Source organism: Mauremys mutica, chromosome 1 (genome assembly GCF_020497125.1).
Source record: "Mauremys mutica isolate MM-2020 ecotype Southern chromosome 1, ASM2049712v1, whole genome shotgun sequence".
Taxonomy (NCBI): domain Eukaryota; kingdom Metazoa; phylum Chordata; order Testudines; family Geoemydidae; genus Mauremys; species Mauremys mutica.
Window position 1 is genome coordinate 87,194,975 of NC_059072.1, and position 16,903 is coordinate 87,211,877.

Here is a 16,903-nt window from a genome sequence, read left to right on the forward strand (position 1 = left end):
CTGAGTTCCAAACTGCTTAGTTTAACATTAGATTAAGCCAAGAAATTGACATGCAAAGATTTTTAGCTTTTCCATGCAAGGTACAATTGACATTTTTTTGGGGGTTGTTTTGTCTTTATTGAGAAAGTCGGGGTGCTTATTTACCACGTGAAAGTTGGCAACTGTGGCAATAGAGTGCCCAGTACTTTTGAGAATCAGGCTACTGCCTCAGTTTGGTTTTAGGGGCCTAACTTTACAAAAATTAATTTTAAAAAAATTTTGATCAGCAATGTCTGATTTATTTTTTTAAAGCCTACAATTATTCTTTACTTTTGATGTCTTCCATCATTCCATCAGTGGCTGGGTCTTTAACTTAACTGCAGTGAGGGGAAAAAATAGTTTGTTGTCATCAAGTACCCCAGAATCAAAGCTGCTGGTCCCACAACCAGAGTGACTGATGTGAGGTCTTAAAGGAGTGTCTTTATTTAAGTAGAAAAATAATCCTTTCTCAGGTTGTTCTGTTGCTTTTATTGGAGAAATAATGAAGTCCAGTAGTCAGGGTTTGATTCCGCTCCATTAACATCAGTGAGAGTTTTTCAAGTCCTTAGAGCATGTGACTGGTACCTTAGGGCCAGATTTTTAAAGAGATTTGCCTACAGGTGCAGACAGATGCCTAGTGGGATTTTCAAAACCACTTAGCTGCCCAACTTCTATTCATTTCAATCTGAATTAAGCATCGAGATGCTTTGAAAAATCTCACTAGGCACCTAAATTCCTGTGAAAATTTTGCCATAAGACTTTTGGGTCCGATGCCTGGCTCTGCTACTGGCTCCTGGTGTGAACTTGACTGTGTTACTTACCTTTTCTGTGTCTTTTGACTGATTTCTAAAATGGGGATAATAACCTACTTCACAGGAGTATTAAGCTTTAACTTACATTTTTAATGTGCTTTTTGCTCCTTGGACAAAGGCCATTCACTATGGAAGTGCAAAGCATCATATTACTTCCAGATGTGGCAGGGCAACATAGTCTTACCTGCCTGCCTAAGGATAGCCTTTGTTTTGCCATTGAATGCACTTTTCCAAGTCATCAACTCAGCTCTAATGGGAAGCAGGCACTTTCTTGCTGCTACCAAACAGTTTGTTATTAGAGTTGCTTGAAAAAAGTCAAAATCTTCATGAATTTTTTTCAAAATTTCCACCAGTTTTTAGAAATTTAAAAAGGGCCCATAGTATTTTTCAAGACTAAACAATGCTGATCAGTTCTACTTGTGATCACAGGGACCTTCCCACCCCCATGGCTCTAAAGACAAGAAGCTTCTTTCTTATGGTTCTAAGTGGAAGATGGCAGCTGGATAAACCCTTCCCATCATGCTGTGGCTCCACAACCTTTCCTGTTCTCCCTCCTCCCATCTGCTAAACAAACTGATCAGACTCTGCGAGCACCAAATGAGCCCCACAAAAGTGGATGGAAAGCCTACTACTTCTTCCCCACTGGTAGTCACCATTGGCCAGGCCCTGAACCGGGGGCTGCATGCTGGACGTGTGCTTATTCTGTCTAATTCCTGATTTCTAGGATCCAGCCAGCCTATGCTGCTTCTCCCAATGAGGCAGGACTTGGTAAGAAGCAGAATATATCTCCTACACTGGCCAGGGGAGAGCAGGAGTGCCCAGATGAGAAGAGGCAGGTTGAGATGGGACTGCCTGTGCCCACAAGTCTTGATTTACTCCTTACTCTGCTCTGGGCACAAATCCTTCCATCCCCTCGACAAGGTGCCCCTTATAGGTCTTTCAAACACCAAGACACTGGTTAGTCCTTTTTGCTTTCAGGACTGACCATTATTTTAAGCTTTAAACTAGAAATCATTAATAGAACATGGGGACATTCTGCAAAGTTAATTAATGCACTTGGAAAAAATAACCATAAAAAATACCCCAGCCCACTAGCATGATCTCATCTGAGTTTTGTATTGATGCCTGAGAGCAATGTTTTCAGCTCTTTGTTAGAGTGACTGGCTAATTAAAGTGTCTGATCAAAATGAGAAACTGTTTTGCATTTTGTTTGTTTGAAAAAATCTAACCGGGCGAACTGAGTCTGCCTTGTAGCATGCAGAAAGGCACAAACATAAACCCAAATGTCACTGCTAAAGACTCTAGTTTCCATTTTTTGGGTAGTGTTTTAGTGAGGCTTCCTGATTCACAATATAAATGGCAGTGCCGTCTTCAAAAGATTCATTTGAAGGCTAATCAACCCTCCTCTCTGTTTCCATACTATGAGGATGACCGCGAAACAGAATGTTACACTTCTCCTCTGCCCAGCAATAGAAAGTTGATCCAAACAAAGGATGTCACACAGGCTCATTTAAGCATGCTCATAAAGAACGGTAACAGCCCCTTGTAGGGAGAACTTTGGGAAGCAGACTGAAAATATCTCCTAATGCAATTACATTAAAAAGGGACAGTTCAGGCATGTATCTGTTCATCAAACATTTGTAGGCTACGGATCATCTGTGTTGATTGCACTGGTACCCTAATTTAAAACTAATATAATTCTTATCACATTTAATCTAATATAAAATACCTAGCTAGCTAATTTTCTCCAGGTTTGTTTTAAGGAGCCATCTGTCCCCACTAGCCAGCAGAGTGTCTCCTCTTTGGGTGTTTCATCCCCATCTCCCTCCCTCCACACACACACACGCGCGCTTCATGCTAGGAATCTACGGGCTCAACAGTAAAAACACTGCCATCAAATTAAAAAGAACCAAATGGTCCAAATATGCATCCCACCCAACACAAAGGATGTGGCACGGGGCAAACATAACTGCCAGGGACCTAACTCAGCAGATGAAAGAGATCAGTTCCCTGTTAATGCAAAGAAAAGGAATAAAAAAGGGGATTGCTATTAGGGCCTCAAAAATGGTCAAGGCAGATCAGTACCAGGAGGTAGTTGCACAAAGACTTGATTGAGGAAGGCCTGTCCTTGGCTTTATCCTGGTTGAACCTCAGAATCAGAACTTGACTTCTAAAGAGATTATCTCAAATGTGTTTTGAGGCACTATTTAGTGAGCTAATTGTCATACCCCTGCTGTAACCGGTTGAGAAGAAGTCTGTACATGTCCAGTGTATGGTATCCATAGTACTATGAGAAGTGTGGCTCAAATGGTGACTTTTAAACAACTTCCAAACAGGATTTATCCTGGAATCAAGATGTTAAATATTCACCTTATCATTAAAATGCTGTTTCATTTGCAGAAAGCTCAGTTCAGCTGGGATCCAGAGACAGTAGGACTTATACATGGCTCATTTTTCTGGGGTTACATTGTGACACAAATTCCAGGAGGGTTTATCTCAAACAAACTAGCTGCTAACAGGTAAGATAAAATAATGGGGCATATAAATAATTTTTCATGATCACTGTTACATCATTTAACTTAACATTTTATTGTGATAAATGTATTTCAGGGATATTATGGGTGGAAATCAATATGTGTTACTTATATCTATTACCGAGTGGTGCTACTCCCTATGTAGCTAAAGTTGGAGCTAGCTTCCCAGTCTAAACTTGATTTCCGACTCTGTTCTAATAGGTTACTACATTGCGCTCATCACCATAGTACCTGAGTGCATTCCAGTACAAATTATGTGAGGTGACTAACATCTATCACATGTTGTTTGTTCTCTCATCCTCTCCCCAGGGGACAGAAATATGTGCAATGGAGTGTCTTGTTTTGGTAGGGTTTTTGTTGGGGGTGGGAGTGGGTTTGCAGGTGTTTAATATACATATCACTTTGTATTTGTGTTAGAGTAGGCAAGGTCAGAGAAATGCACTCTTAATATAACCCAAACCACTTAGTCTATCTGAATTTTTTATGTGTATCATGTCATCCCAGAAAATGGGTTCTGAAAAGTTTTGGGCAAATCACACCAGGGGATTTAAACATGTCCCTGTCATTTGCTTTTCAAAGATTTTCCTAAGGCTGTTTTGGCTCAACTTATCTCTGAAATAGATTCACAAAGAAACTTTAGCTTTTTCTCTTCAAGGGTCCCTAATGTATAGAGATGCCTTGCATAGGTTTTGAAGAGGTGCATGTTGGAATTGTGGAGCTATTTAAAGATGCTATCCTGAAAGCGAACGCACGCACAAAAATACAGATAGACCTTCACTTACATACCTGTATTATGGTCTGAGCTAGTAGTAATATCTATGGCTAAGGCTGCCTAGCACTTTGCATTAAAACCTCTGTTTTCAGTTTCTTGTAACTTCATCAGACTTTACGAATTTGTGCAGCCATTTTCCAAGCTTGCTGATTTTTAATAAAATTTAAGTTAAAAAACCCCCCTACAATTGTTTTCAGAATGAACTTAATGAAAAATAGCTAGTTTTATTAAAGTAAAAAGTATCTTCAAACATTTCTTTGAAGAGTTTCCAGGATTTGGAGCATCAACATAGGTGATGGATGGATAAGGTTGTCTCAAAATGTCTGGTGGTTTTTAGGGTGGCGCTATCTCTAATATTGTTAACCAGGTTTTTTAAACTATATATATGTAAGAAAAGGGGCGGGGCTCCAACCCCTCTCCAAAGATTGCCTCTTCCAAAATGTACTCTGGGTTTAGTTTGCATTATTCCTTCTACAAAGTTAGCATCCTCCACTCTTGATTCCTCCACCAGACAAAATTGCCTGAGTGCAGTGTTTATCTTATTCACTCAGTCCACAAACCAGCTAGCCCGACCATAGCTGTATCACCAGTCTCTTGATCTCTCTGAGCTACCCACAGAATGGACCAACTCAAACTTCCACAAACTTACCAATATTTTATTGAGTAAAGCTGAAGAAATCTTTTTTTTTTTAAAGTCTGAGAAATAGCACTCTTGGTGGGGAGATAAATCTGTGAGACCTTACAGCTGATTTAAAATACATGTATCCATTTCTACAATCCAAATATGCTGCAAATTACACACAATCTAATGGAAATGTGAAATCAATGCAGAGCATTATTTCTGTAGTGAAATTTATAGTGTATCAAATGTCCCTATTTTAAACAACATAAAGTTATTGCTTGTAATATTAAAAAACAACAACAACAAACAGCATCAAAAACACTTTTGTGACATTTTGGTAGGGGTTTCCATGTACTTGTATTGAAAAAGTACAGAATATGTCCACATCAGCTGGTGTATGTAATTCTGTGACTCGTGATTCTAATTTATGGTCTCAATATGCCTATTTGAACTCTAATAACCAAACTCTACCAATTCAACAGAGAAATTGGTGCTGGGATGGGAACCTTAAATGGGTGTATCACTTTCCAGACCTCACAGGCAAGAAGTGAGTTAGGTTTTATACAGTAAGTGGCAAGCTACTGTTACAGTTTCTAGCATTAATTATACTACTTGTTTACCATGTTCACTTTGCATCAGAGCCTCCATATCCTGTTTCTAAGTTGCAGAATAGATTATCAGAGAAAAAGATACCGATGTTACAATTTTCTCCAGCTTTTATTGACTTTTTAAAATTGCAATACTTTGTACTTTGCTCTTTGGTCAAATTAATTTGGTTCTGTTTCCTCTATTTTCTTGTAAATAACAAAATCTTAGGTAATTGTGACCTAACTGCATTTATTATATCCATCCCTAGGCACATATGATGCTATTGATGCACACAATATAATACTTCTGCAGCCACATGACTTTCATAGTTGTCATCTATGCAGTATACTGTGGCCTCAAGGACTTGACATGATAACTATGTTTAGAACTCAGGACTTCTTGAGACAGACTAGGTCCCTGAAAATTCCCTACAAGAGAATTTCTATTTGCAGTAGTAGTATTAAGGTTTATATCCAGAGATACTCCAAACTCCCTTGTTTTCGCTTGTGTTCATGGAACCATTTTTTCCAGATTTAGTCCAGGTGGGTTCACCACCCATCCAAGTTTCTCTTTTCGAAGAGGAAGGATGGTCTTGTTGTTAAGGACCTGGATAGTATGTAGGAGATCTGGGCTCAGTTCCTGACTCTGCTACAGACTCTCTTTATGAACTTGGGGAGGTTGTTTGATCTCCCTGTGCCCCTTCTATAAATGGTGATAGTATTTATTTCTTTTCCCCTATCCTTTGTTGGTCGGGACAAGGACTGTCTCACCACATGTTTGTACTGAGTGTAGCACCATGGAACCTCAAACTCAGCTGAACTCTAAACCCTACTATAATACAAATAATGTATAATAATAATTTCAATTCTCAGTGCAAAGCTGAGCTGAAAACACACTGGGTAACCTGGTTTTGCACTGGAAGTAATTCAAAACCACCCAAACCCACAAATTTCCCTTCAATTTGATGTGAAATCATAAATTACCCAATGTTTCCACAGATCCACATTGACTTGAAAAGTTCATCAACCATTTAATAACAGTGTCCCCTTAACTTACTGCTCACCATTACAAAATATGACTACTGTAAAGTACCATTTTAACTTGTCCATTGTTATTTACTAATAAAGAGACACTGAACCTGAGGCGCATCCCGATATTGGCTTTCAGGAATAGAACACCATTGGTTAGCAGAGTCCATCATTTAAGAACTCTGTTCTGATTTCACACTGGCAGCTTGCCAGGGCCCTGAATGGTGAGGAGAAAAGAATACATGAATGAATTAGAAACACGGGGCTATTTTTAGCCAAGGAAGAGACCAGTTTATCTTAGATACAAGGTACTGCACTGCTGGCAAGATGATGGCTGTTTTTGCAAACGTTCCTCACCCTCATAAATAGTAGCAAAACACTAGCTAATTCTAGCTCAGCCACTCTTATTTAGCTCTTTGGCATACAAAGAAATTATATGGAATGAAACAATACATAACGTGAATTCAGTTATTAGAATTGTGCAAGTGGAAAATAAATCCTACTCTTTCCCTGCGGATCATTCTTTCCCTCGCTTTTTTATCTACATTCCTATGGAATGCACTCGGGTGAAAGTAACTTAAAGGACTTATCAGTACTCCAGAGTCTGTAGAAGGGGGCGGGGCCTCAACCGGAAGAGGCGGGGCCTATAAATCTCCAGTCACTTTAAATCAGGATTTAAAGGGCCCAGGGCTGGGGCTGTGGTAGCAGCAGCTGGGAGCCCCAGGCCCTCTAAATCACCCCCAGAGCTACCAGCTGCAGAGGTGGCTGGGATCCCCGGGGATGATTTAAAGGGCCCAGGGCTCCAGCTGCTGCTACTGCAGCAGAGCCTTATACACTTTAAATCACCATCGGAGGGGGCCCCGGCCTCTGGCAGAGCTTTAAAGGGCCAGGGGCTCCGCTGCAGTAGTGGCCACCAGGAGCCCCGGCCCTTTAAATCACCACCAGAGTCCCACTACCGCTACCCCAGGGCTCCAGCAGCGGGGCTCAGGTGTCAATTTAAAGGGCCCCGGAGGGTAGCGGCAGTGGGAGCCCTGAGCCCTTTAAATTGCCACCCGAGCCGTGCTGCCAGAGCACCGGGGTAGCAGCGGCAGACGGGGGCTCAGGTGGTGATTTAAAGGACCCAGGGCTCTGGCTGCCGCTACCACCCTGGGTGCTTTAAATCATCCCTGGAGCCCTGCTGCTGGACCCCTGGGGAGGTGGCAGCAGGGCTCTGGCGGCTATTTTAAGGACTGGGGTGGTAGTGGCAGCTGCAGCCCAGGATCCTTTAAATAGCCACCGGAGCCCCGCCGCTGCTACCCCAGGGCTCTGGCAGGCTCCAGGGATGATTTAAAGGGCCTAGGGTGGTAGCTGCACCAGGTGCCCTGGGCCCTTTAAATCACTGCCCGAGCTCTGCTGCCACTTCCCCAGGGCTCCGGCAGCAGGGCTCTGGTGGCAATTGTCACCAGGAGAAGCCGATCCACCCCGGTACGGCGCACCAGCTCTTGCCGGTATGCTGTACTGGGGCGTACTGGCTTACTTTCACCTCTGAATGCACTGTAATTCCCTGAAGTGTGAGGACTCCTACAGTAGTCTGATAAAGAATACATTTCTCTTGATGGCAAGGAGTGGCCAGTGTAGCCAAACCCCTCACCTCCTTTGGTGATAACAGATGTAGGGGGGAGGGATAGCTCAGTGGTTTGAGCATTGGCCTGCTAAACCCAGGGTTGTGAGTTCAATCCTTGAGGGGGCCGCTTAGGGATCTGGGGCAAAAATTGGTCCTGCTAGTGAAGGCAGGGGGCTGGACTTGATGACCTTTCAAGGTCCCTTCCAGTTCTAGGAGATTGGTATATCTCCAATTATTACCTTTGCACAACTAAATATTCACTCAGCTTTGAAAATGGTCCCTTAAATGTCCGTGGGTGACCATTTGCTTCCACCGCCATTTTTTGGCATTGTGATTCTTAGAACACTTTTCATATTGACTCTGTTCATTTTATTGTCGTTGTGCCCTCCCAGCCCATTTGTCTGTTGTGTCCCTCAGCTGAGTCCTGCTTGTCACGGGAGCTGTCAAAGGCCGAGACTGTCTTCTTTGCTGATGTCTGTACAACACTCAGCACCCAAAGGGACCTTGGGTTCGTAGGCACTACTGTGATTGTGGAGAATGAGGGAGTGATGTGTTTTAATTTAATGAAGACTAGGTGCACTGCAATTTACCTGTTATCAGGCCAGACTACAAGGAGCTAAATCAAAGGAGTCTGTTTGGAGACAAACAAGAAACAAAACAATGGCAAAGATAAGTACAGTCCAGGTAATAGCAAAGGTCCTTGAGGAAACAATGGGGAAGTTATTAACTGGGCAATACCCACTGTGTAGTTACGGTTAGGCTGGCAAGGTTTATTTTCCCAGACTTGAATCTAGGACCAGATGGGATGCTAAAACCTTAATGATGCTGGTCTGGCAAAGAAGGGGAGAGGGAGTTGAGTGCCCTGGGACAGCAACTGACAGACACTGAGAGAGGGAGAAATGGCAGCAAGTGGGCTGACTTTCTTGGACAGAGGGGGTGAGGGGGCAGGGGCTGGACTGAGGGGAACTTACAAAAGCTGGCAAGGAAACAATAGAGTGTAGGTAAGACCCCAGTCAGATAACACCCCCCCCCCTTTTTTTTTTAATCCCTTTGCTTTGTGTGCTCTGTGCATTTGGGTGAATACATAAAGCTTTGTTTGGAAGAAGTTGTTTTTGAGTCACTTTAATCAGCTGCTGTCACAGAATGAAAAGGGCTGACAGGTGCTAAAGACAGTTGGGCCTGTCAGATTAACGGGGTTGGTAAATGGGTGTGGGGGGGTGCCCCTCAGATCCAGTCTGAGAGTGGTAGAACTTGTGGTTCTACCCAGAGAGCGGTGAAGACATGCTCGGTATAAATCTAGCTCTGGCATGAGGGGGAGGGACTAGAGGACCTCTTGAGGTCCCTTTCAGCCCCACATTTCTGTGATTCTAAGGCAGTAGCCTGGGGGGGCTGCTTTAATGTCTGCCAACTGGCTATGGTCCCTGTGCATCAGGGCCAAATATGTGCATGAGTGGATCGTGTCACAGGGGCCTGATGCTTCAACTTTGCACCAGGTGAGAGCTCCCCCGGACTAGGATAATTCTCATTGAGCTGGATCTGGTTGATTAGAGACTCCGGCAGTGCAATGGGGACAGAACCCAGCCAAGAATCTGGCTCATTAAATTTAAAAAGGTGGTTTGCAAATGTCCTCTTACTACTGTAGACATCTTATCAGGGATCGCTACTGTGACATGATCATTAAGCTGGTTCTTGGTGATATGAAGTTTAATAATTTCCAGAGACATTGGATTAGTGAACCTAGGAGATGCATAGCATATGTAATGCAATCCACAGAACTGATTTGTTGTATAGAAATGAAATTCATAGATTTTTGTCAACAAGGTATGAAAATATAATAAATACAGTAAGTTTTAGTTAATTCTTATATTAATAATACTAACTAAATAAAGATTCCCATTTTTGGTCAGGGACCTTCTTTCCACCTTATTATTCCCACTATCTGTTTTTTCTGTTTTCTTCCCTGTGGCATTGTAGGTCCAGTTTTTAAATGAATTCTTTAAGAGGGCATCCAAATGCCATATATGAGGACTCAGACAGGCAAGCAGATGCTTCATCTATGCCATGGCCCTGGAGGGCTTAATTTGTGCCAGGGCTCAGCCCCGGCACCTCTGGGCTCGGCAGTTCAGAGCTCCGGCACCTCTAGGCTTGCTGCATCAGTTATGAAAGTAAAACAATTGCTTGAGCATTGGCACCTAATTGATTGAACCATGGCACCTCTTTCATTATAAATTAAGCATTGCTGGCAAGCATCCAGTTTATGCCTGATAGAAAATGACTGTCAGTGATTCAGTTTCAGACACTTTTTCTGTCACTTCTATTGTTACTGTTTTTATGGTGCAGTAAGTGTTGCACTGCTCTCTATTTACACTCAAAAAACTCCAGGGTCCCCTGCCTGAAAGGATTCACAGTCAGACTCAGGTATTCTAGATAAACCTGCGCTGGAAAGTTGGGTTGTCCTGTCCTTCAACTCCAACTATGTTGGGCACACAAGAATGTTGCCTATAGCCACAGACCTTTCTGCTACTCTTTTCTTTGTGTCTGAAATTGAATATATAGGTTGGGTGACTGCAGCCAACATAAATCATTTTCAGAACTCATCTAGACCTATGTGAATTCAGATTCTTGAAAAATTTGAACATAGCTGTGCCCGGCCTAATTAAGAATTCAAGAGTAGGGATTCTTAATTTTTTTTGTAGGGTGCATCATATCTTACTAAAGATGCTGCCTTTTAGACACCTTCCCTCCCAGTTACTATCACATAAAATCTTTATGGCAATTGCTGATATGGAAAAGTAATATTAGGAAAGTAGTATCTTTTAAACTGTTTTCTAATTCAGATTAGCTGCTGGAAACTAGCAGAACCAGCAACATAGCTCAGGAAAGCACTTGAGCCAGTGCTTCAAATTAAGCATGTGCTTAGATTCCCTTGAATTCAGTAGGATTTAAGCCTGGGCTTAAGCACTTTCCTAAACAGGGATGCTTTCCTGAATCAGGACTCATGGAACCAATCAGTTCACCATGAACTTCCAGAAAGTGCTCCAAGGACCCCAGTTTGAGAAGAAGAAAAAAATCCAGTAGACTTTCCTGTACCAATTTTTGAGTTTATGCAAAACTCTTATTTTAGGTAGAGGACTCATACCAGGGATAGATTCAGCTCTGGTGTCTGTAGCTGCAACTCTGTTGACTTCATAATCAGGATTGACTTTGGCTCATTGTGCAAGTCCTTTGCAGGTGAAATGGCACAAAGTATGGGCCAATGTCTTTTCTGCCCAGCGAACAATAAATATCTCCCCTTATTCTGTTTCTTTCCACAGGGTATTTGGAGCAGCTATTTTCCTAACATCTACATTGAATATGTTCATCCCGTCTGCTGCAAGAGTACATTATGGCTGTGTTATGTTTGTAAGAATTTTGCAAGGTCTCGTAGAGGTAGGAGCACTCAGCATTTTGGCCTGATTATATTTCACTCATTTTGGGGGGGGTCCAGTTTTATAATGTCAGAAAAAGATTTGCTCAAGTTTTCTAAATAATCCACGTTGCTCCTTATTGTTCATTTTTATTCAGCGGTGTTAGTTTGTTTTACTCCTGCCAAGTATTACTACTGGGAAAAGCCCCATCTTTATAACATTTCTTTATGCTTTGTAAGATGATTAAATTTTAATTATACCCATTTACATATTTCAGTTAGTCTAAACTATAAATTCAAAAGACCAGGATTATGGAAAGGAAAGTAGATCTACCACATTTTAATAGGATCATTCACTGCCTGCACTATATATATAAACATTTCCACCAGAGCATTTACCACTTAAATTCTTGTTCAAAGCCATTCACAATCTTCATAAGCAACCAACAAAGTTCTTCATAGCTCTCCTCAGCCCCTCCCGTACTGCTTATTATTGAAGAGCAATTATACCAGTTGAAAATAACTGCAACTGTCTACAGTAAAAGCAAAATGATGTGATGTGTGTGTATGAAATATTTGCTAGGGCGTGACCTATCCAGCGTGCCATGGGATGTGGAGCAAATGGGCTCCCCCACTGGAGAGAAGCAGGCTGGCAACCACGTCTTTCTGTGGTAAGTTTAGTGATTTCTAGATTTTTCTGTGTTTCTGATGTATTGGTGTTTCCATTTAGAAATTCTTTATTGTACTTAGTCATATTGGTTTGCAAGTGAAATATGATCCTCCTCATTAGAAGGAGGGAGGATAGTGATGGGGAGGAGAGAGGATGAAGAAGATGTAGAACTGGTGGGTCAGTGGGTGGGGAGAGAATGCTGCAGAGATGCTGGGACAGAGAGGTGAAGAGGAAAGTGAAAGCAGTGAAGGTAAAAGTGGACAGTGGGGGAAAAAACTAGGAAGAAGATGGAGACGTGATAAAGAGAGAAAATTCAACAAAAAATTTGAAAAGATAGAAAAATCACCGAAAAAAATAGTCTGCTAGCAAATGCAGGCATTGAGGGACCAGGGGACTGTAATATCAACACAGGATGAAAAGAGGGAGACTAGGAAAAGGCAAAGAAGTGCAAAAAAGGGAGATTTTTTTTAAAGAATGTACAGGAATTTTGCTGTATACATGTTTAATCTACAATTTAATGGATGGGAAAACCCTGGCAACCTCCCTCAGACCCCCAACCACCTTGGATGCTATGGGTCACCCCCATTTTATTTTTGAAAAGGGAACTGGTAAGCATCACAGATCCACAGGATTGGTGCTATGGCTCCAGCTTTGGAACAGTCTCTGGGAGGATCCCTTCAATATGTTAGGCCCCACTAGGAGTCTCACTTTTCCTCTTGGGTAAGCCACACAGCTTCACTGCCTCCTTAGACTGGACCTCTGGGCCTTCAGTTCTGCTGCTTCACACTGTGAGCCCTGTTTGACCAGTGCCAATGAGACAGACCCCTGAGGGAGACTTGTACAATCTTAGGGAGCAATGCACCTCTGCAAGCATCTGCAGTGACACTCAGCCAGCGTTGTCAAACAGTAGGGTCTATTAGTCACCTGGAGCACAGCATAAAAGTCCTTGGTTAGCACAGGGAAATGAAGGTTAAAGCACAGTCTATTCTGGGTAGCCAGAGCCCAGCCAAGCTGCAGTGAACCCTATTGTTGAAACTCTGTCACCCTGTCCATCTGATCTCCTTTGTCAGACTCCCAGGTGTGTGCTCCCCACTGCTTCCCCCAGCCAACACCTACCTTCCATCTCTTCCCCCCCTCCCGACATAGTTCTTTGTTCCCAAGCTGGGGAGATGAGAGGCAAGGGACGTCCATATCTCTCTGCATCATTGGTTGCTTGGTGTCCATGTTCAGGCAAGTGAATTTGCCACTTTCTTTTCAAGAGCTCCATTGACCTGGGACCTAAGAGCCCAGACAGCTAGGCACCATTTGCACTTGTGTCTTAGCCTGCCCTGAGAGCACACAATCTCTTTGCACCCACTCTGTAACAATGCTGCATGTAGGGGAAACTGAGGCACACATGGGCTTCATAAAAATGTTAAAAAATTTCCCACTTTGTCACACCAAATCCTTGCATTCAGTTTAGTTAATCCTGCAGGAGTAACTGGGATGTAGACTAGATATGAAACTCCAGTCTGAATAGTCATCAGTGAAAAGTATTTGCTAATGAGTTATTCCAAGAAACTAGTAGAGTGAGGTGTTCTCTGCATGTCTGACAATAGTTTGTACTTAGGTCAAACGTGTTCATTAACAAAGTATGAACTAATGTCAAACAAACAGTGAAGACCTGAGTGTGCTCCTTCCTCAGAATAATTCATTAGCAACACTTCTCACCTATGGCAGAGTTAATCCAGGAAGACCTCAGAGCCAACTGGCAGACAGCCCACTGTACGATAACTCAATCAGGCCGGACACCCATTGCCCCCCACATGCTGTTGTCATAATATGTATCTAAAAGGTGCCATGTAAGGCATCATATGTAAGGTTACGATTTTGTCACAGAGACTGCAGAAGTCATGGAAGCCATGACTTCCAAAGACCTCCGTGACTTCAGCCCACAGTGGCTGGGAGCTGCAGCAGCTGGTGGGGTCCCCACACAGCTCCCGGCCACCATGGACGGTGGGGTGACCCTGGAGTTCCCGGCCACTGTGGGCGGTGGGGGGCTCCAAGCCACAACTCCTGGGTGTGGGAGGACCCTGGAGCTCTGGGCTGCCGCAGGCACCGCAGGGCTCTGAGCCACCACCAGGGGACCCCGCAGCTCCTGGCCAGCCCCCACAGCTGCCCAGCAGCTCCCCATTTTGTCATGGATGTTTTTAGTAAAACTCAGGGATAGTTCATGGGCAATAAAGAAAAATTCATTGAAGCCCATGACCTGCCTGTGACTTTTACTAAAAATATGTGTGACAAAATCTTAGCCTTAATCGTACATAAACTGGTGACACGCTGGTCCCGAATATCATTTGTAATGGGTGTACAGGTTGTGTTCAAAGAATGATGTGTGTGTGCTGGAAATACGTTCTTAAAATGTGTTTGGGAGGCAGAGCAAAAACCCAGCTTGCCCTAGGCAAGCTTGGTTAGAGGCAGAGGACCAAGAAAGTAAAGGTACATATAGGGTAAACGAAGCTGTCAAACAGCAATTTAGAGAGCACACTGGGGGACAGAGTCTGCACCCCAGGAATCCTTCCTGGCTCTTGAGGCAAAGACAATGGACTTTGGGTAATACAAGGGGAGCAAACAGGCTTTTTAGTGATCTACCACTTAGGGAGCAGCACCTTTTGATTCTCTCAGCTCTGGGTGCCTTGGCCTGGAGTTGCTGGTAACCTGATGTGAGTAACAAAACTGCTTAGGTGAAGACTGTAACTTGCGAGGATTAAGTTTTCTAGTCACTAGAAATCCCGGTTTGTTTTGTTTGTAACCATACCTGTCTCTCTTGTTCTTGCTTAGTGTCACTTAAATCTCTGGTCTTTGTTAATAAACTTATTCTTGTTTTATTACAAAACGATCTCAGTGCTGTGTATTACAGTGAAGTGCAAGACTCCAGCTAATCTACCAGGCGTGTGTATGCTCTATTCTTTGGAGGCAGCGATCCTAATAATTTCTGTGAGGGTACAGTAAGAGGGACTGGACACTGAAAGGAGACATCTCTGGGGAACCAGGTTTTGCTGATTGTTACCTGCAAGGCAAAATTTAGACTGGCAGAGAATTGAAGACTTTGCTGGTGAGGCAGACAGGCTGGTGTGTCAGGGAGCTGACCCACATCTTAGCAGCAGCAAAGCTCTCACTCTTGCTAAGGCAGAGGGGTAACCCAGTGGTTCACAGTTCTAGGTATCCTGCCCAGAACATATCAGATACCCAGTTGTCAGTGCTAAGCTAGAGTTTCATCATTAGTCTATATAAGTTCTAGGTGGAAATTCCTTTTTCAGACACTTAAATGCTCATGTCCTTTTCCATATCCCTAACCAATACATCACATACCTCTTCTGGTCTGGAAATCAGACTTCTTAACCTGTTGCCAGGTTGAAAATTGACTTTATTTTGACTGTTTCTTCATACTAATGGTATAGTCCAGTGGTTCTCAAACTTTAGCAACTTGAGGACACCCATTTTGATTTACAAATTTTCAGGCACCCCCAAGTCCCATGCTCAATCCTTGTCCTGCCTTCTTCCCTGAGGCCCCGCCCCCACTTCCTCCATCCTCCCTCCATCACTTTGTCTCCTCCACCCTCACTCACTTTCACCAGGCTGGGGCAGGGAGTTTGGGTGCAGGAGGGGTGAGGGCTGTGGGAGGGAATTTGGGTGTGGGTTCTGTGCTCTGAGAGGGAGTTTGGGTGCAGACTCTGGGCTCTGAGAGGGAGATTGGGTGCAGGAGGGGTTGAGGGGTGTGTGGGGGTGCAGCTGTGGGAGGCAGTTTGGGTGTGGGAGGGGGTGAGGGGTGTGGCTCTGGGAGGGAGTTTTGGTGCACGTTCCTCTGGCAGTGGTTCCTAGGCAGGGGTGCCAGGGGGTCTCCACACGCTGCCCCTGCCTGCAGGCACCACCCCTGCCTGCAGGCACTGCCCCTGCTCCCCCTCCCCGGGTCAGCAGAGCAGCTTCCGGGAGTGGCACGGGGCCAGGGGAGGTAGGATGCCTGCCTTAGCCCCACTGTGCCGCTGGACTTTTGGCATGCAGGAGGTGCTGGGAGGGAGGAGGTGGGGGAGGAGTTGATCAGTGGGGCTCGCAGACCCCCTGGGGGTTCCCAAGGAGCCCCAGGGGTCCATGGACCCCAGTTTGAGAAACACAGCTATAGTCAACATATTGTTTAACATACTGATGGCAGGTCTAGATGAGCAATCCACTGTTACTAGCATTGGTGGAGTTTCACAGGTGCTAGCATAAAGATGGGAGAATGTATTTAAATTCTCAGTCTAGAACTGTGACTGCTCAGTGCTTCTGAAAATCAGGCTGTTAACTTCTCTGTAGCACAATTAATCCATATGCGTAATACAGCTTACCTACCTCAACATATGCTGCTGCATGATAAAGGTACCACTTGGACTTTGTGATGCTGGTCTTAAGTGCACACTGTAGTTGCTGGGTGCTGGAACTAGGGGTGCTGGCTGACGTGGTTTCCATCATATACAGGGTTTACAGTTTGGTACATAAATTATTCCAGCCTCCCTGTGTAGTTGTTCTAATACCTATACGAAATGAGTTGGAGGAATTGGGTAACATAGCTGACATGGTTTCTCAATCCTTTTGATCTTCAGGTTCTTATGCTGGGGCAGTGGTTGCCATGCCCTTGGCAGGGGTATTGGTGCAGTATATAGGATGGCCATCAGTCTTTTACATTTATGGTGAGTTGTTTACTGTAAAATGGCACACAGTTGGATCAGCACTGTTAGACAGTGTAGTACAAATCTATTTTAAAAGTGGTACTGATCAAAATTGTACAGTCTTATTGTCAGCTTTCTGTGAAGTATTAAAAGATACTATGGTAA

The 16,903-nt window shown here is 43.7% G+C and overlaps 1 protein-coding gene across 2 annotated transcripts in view; it reads left to right on the forward strand.

The window, feature by feature from the left end:
- SLC17A8 (solute carrier family 17 member 8) overlaps positions 1-16,903 on the forward strand; it is a 39,476-nt gene that overhangs the window by 13,654 nt on the left and 8,919 nt on the right. For both annotated transcript variants that reach the window (XM_044983660.1, XM_044983665.1), the window contains exons 3-6: positions 3,231-3,349; positions 11,292-11,406; positions 11,967-12,054; positions 16,673-16,759. In XM_044983660.1, coding sequence (XP_044839595.1) covers positions 3,231-3,349; positions 11,292-11,406; positions 11,967-12,054; positions 16,673-16,759 — 409 coding nt within the window. The remainder of the gene's footprint in view (positions 1-3,230; positions 3,350-11,291; positions 11,407-11,966; positions 12,055-16,672; positions 16,760-16,903) is intronic.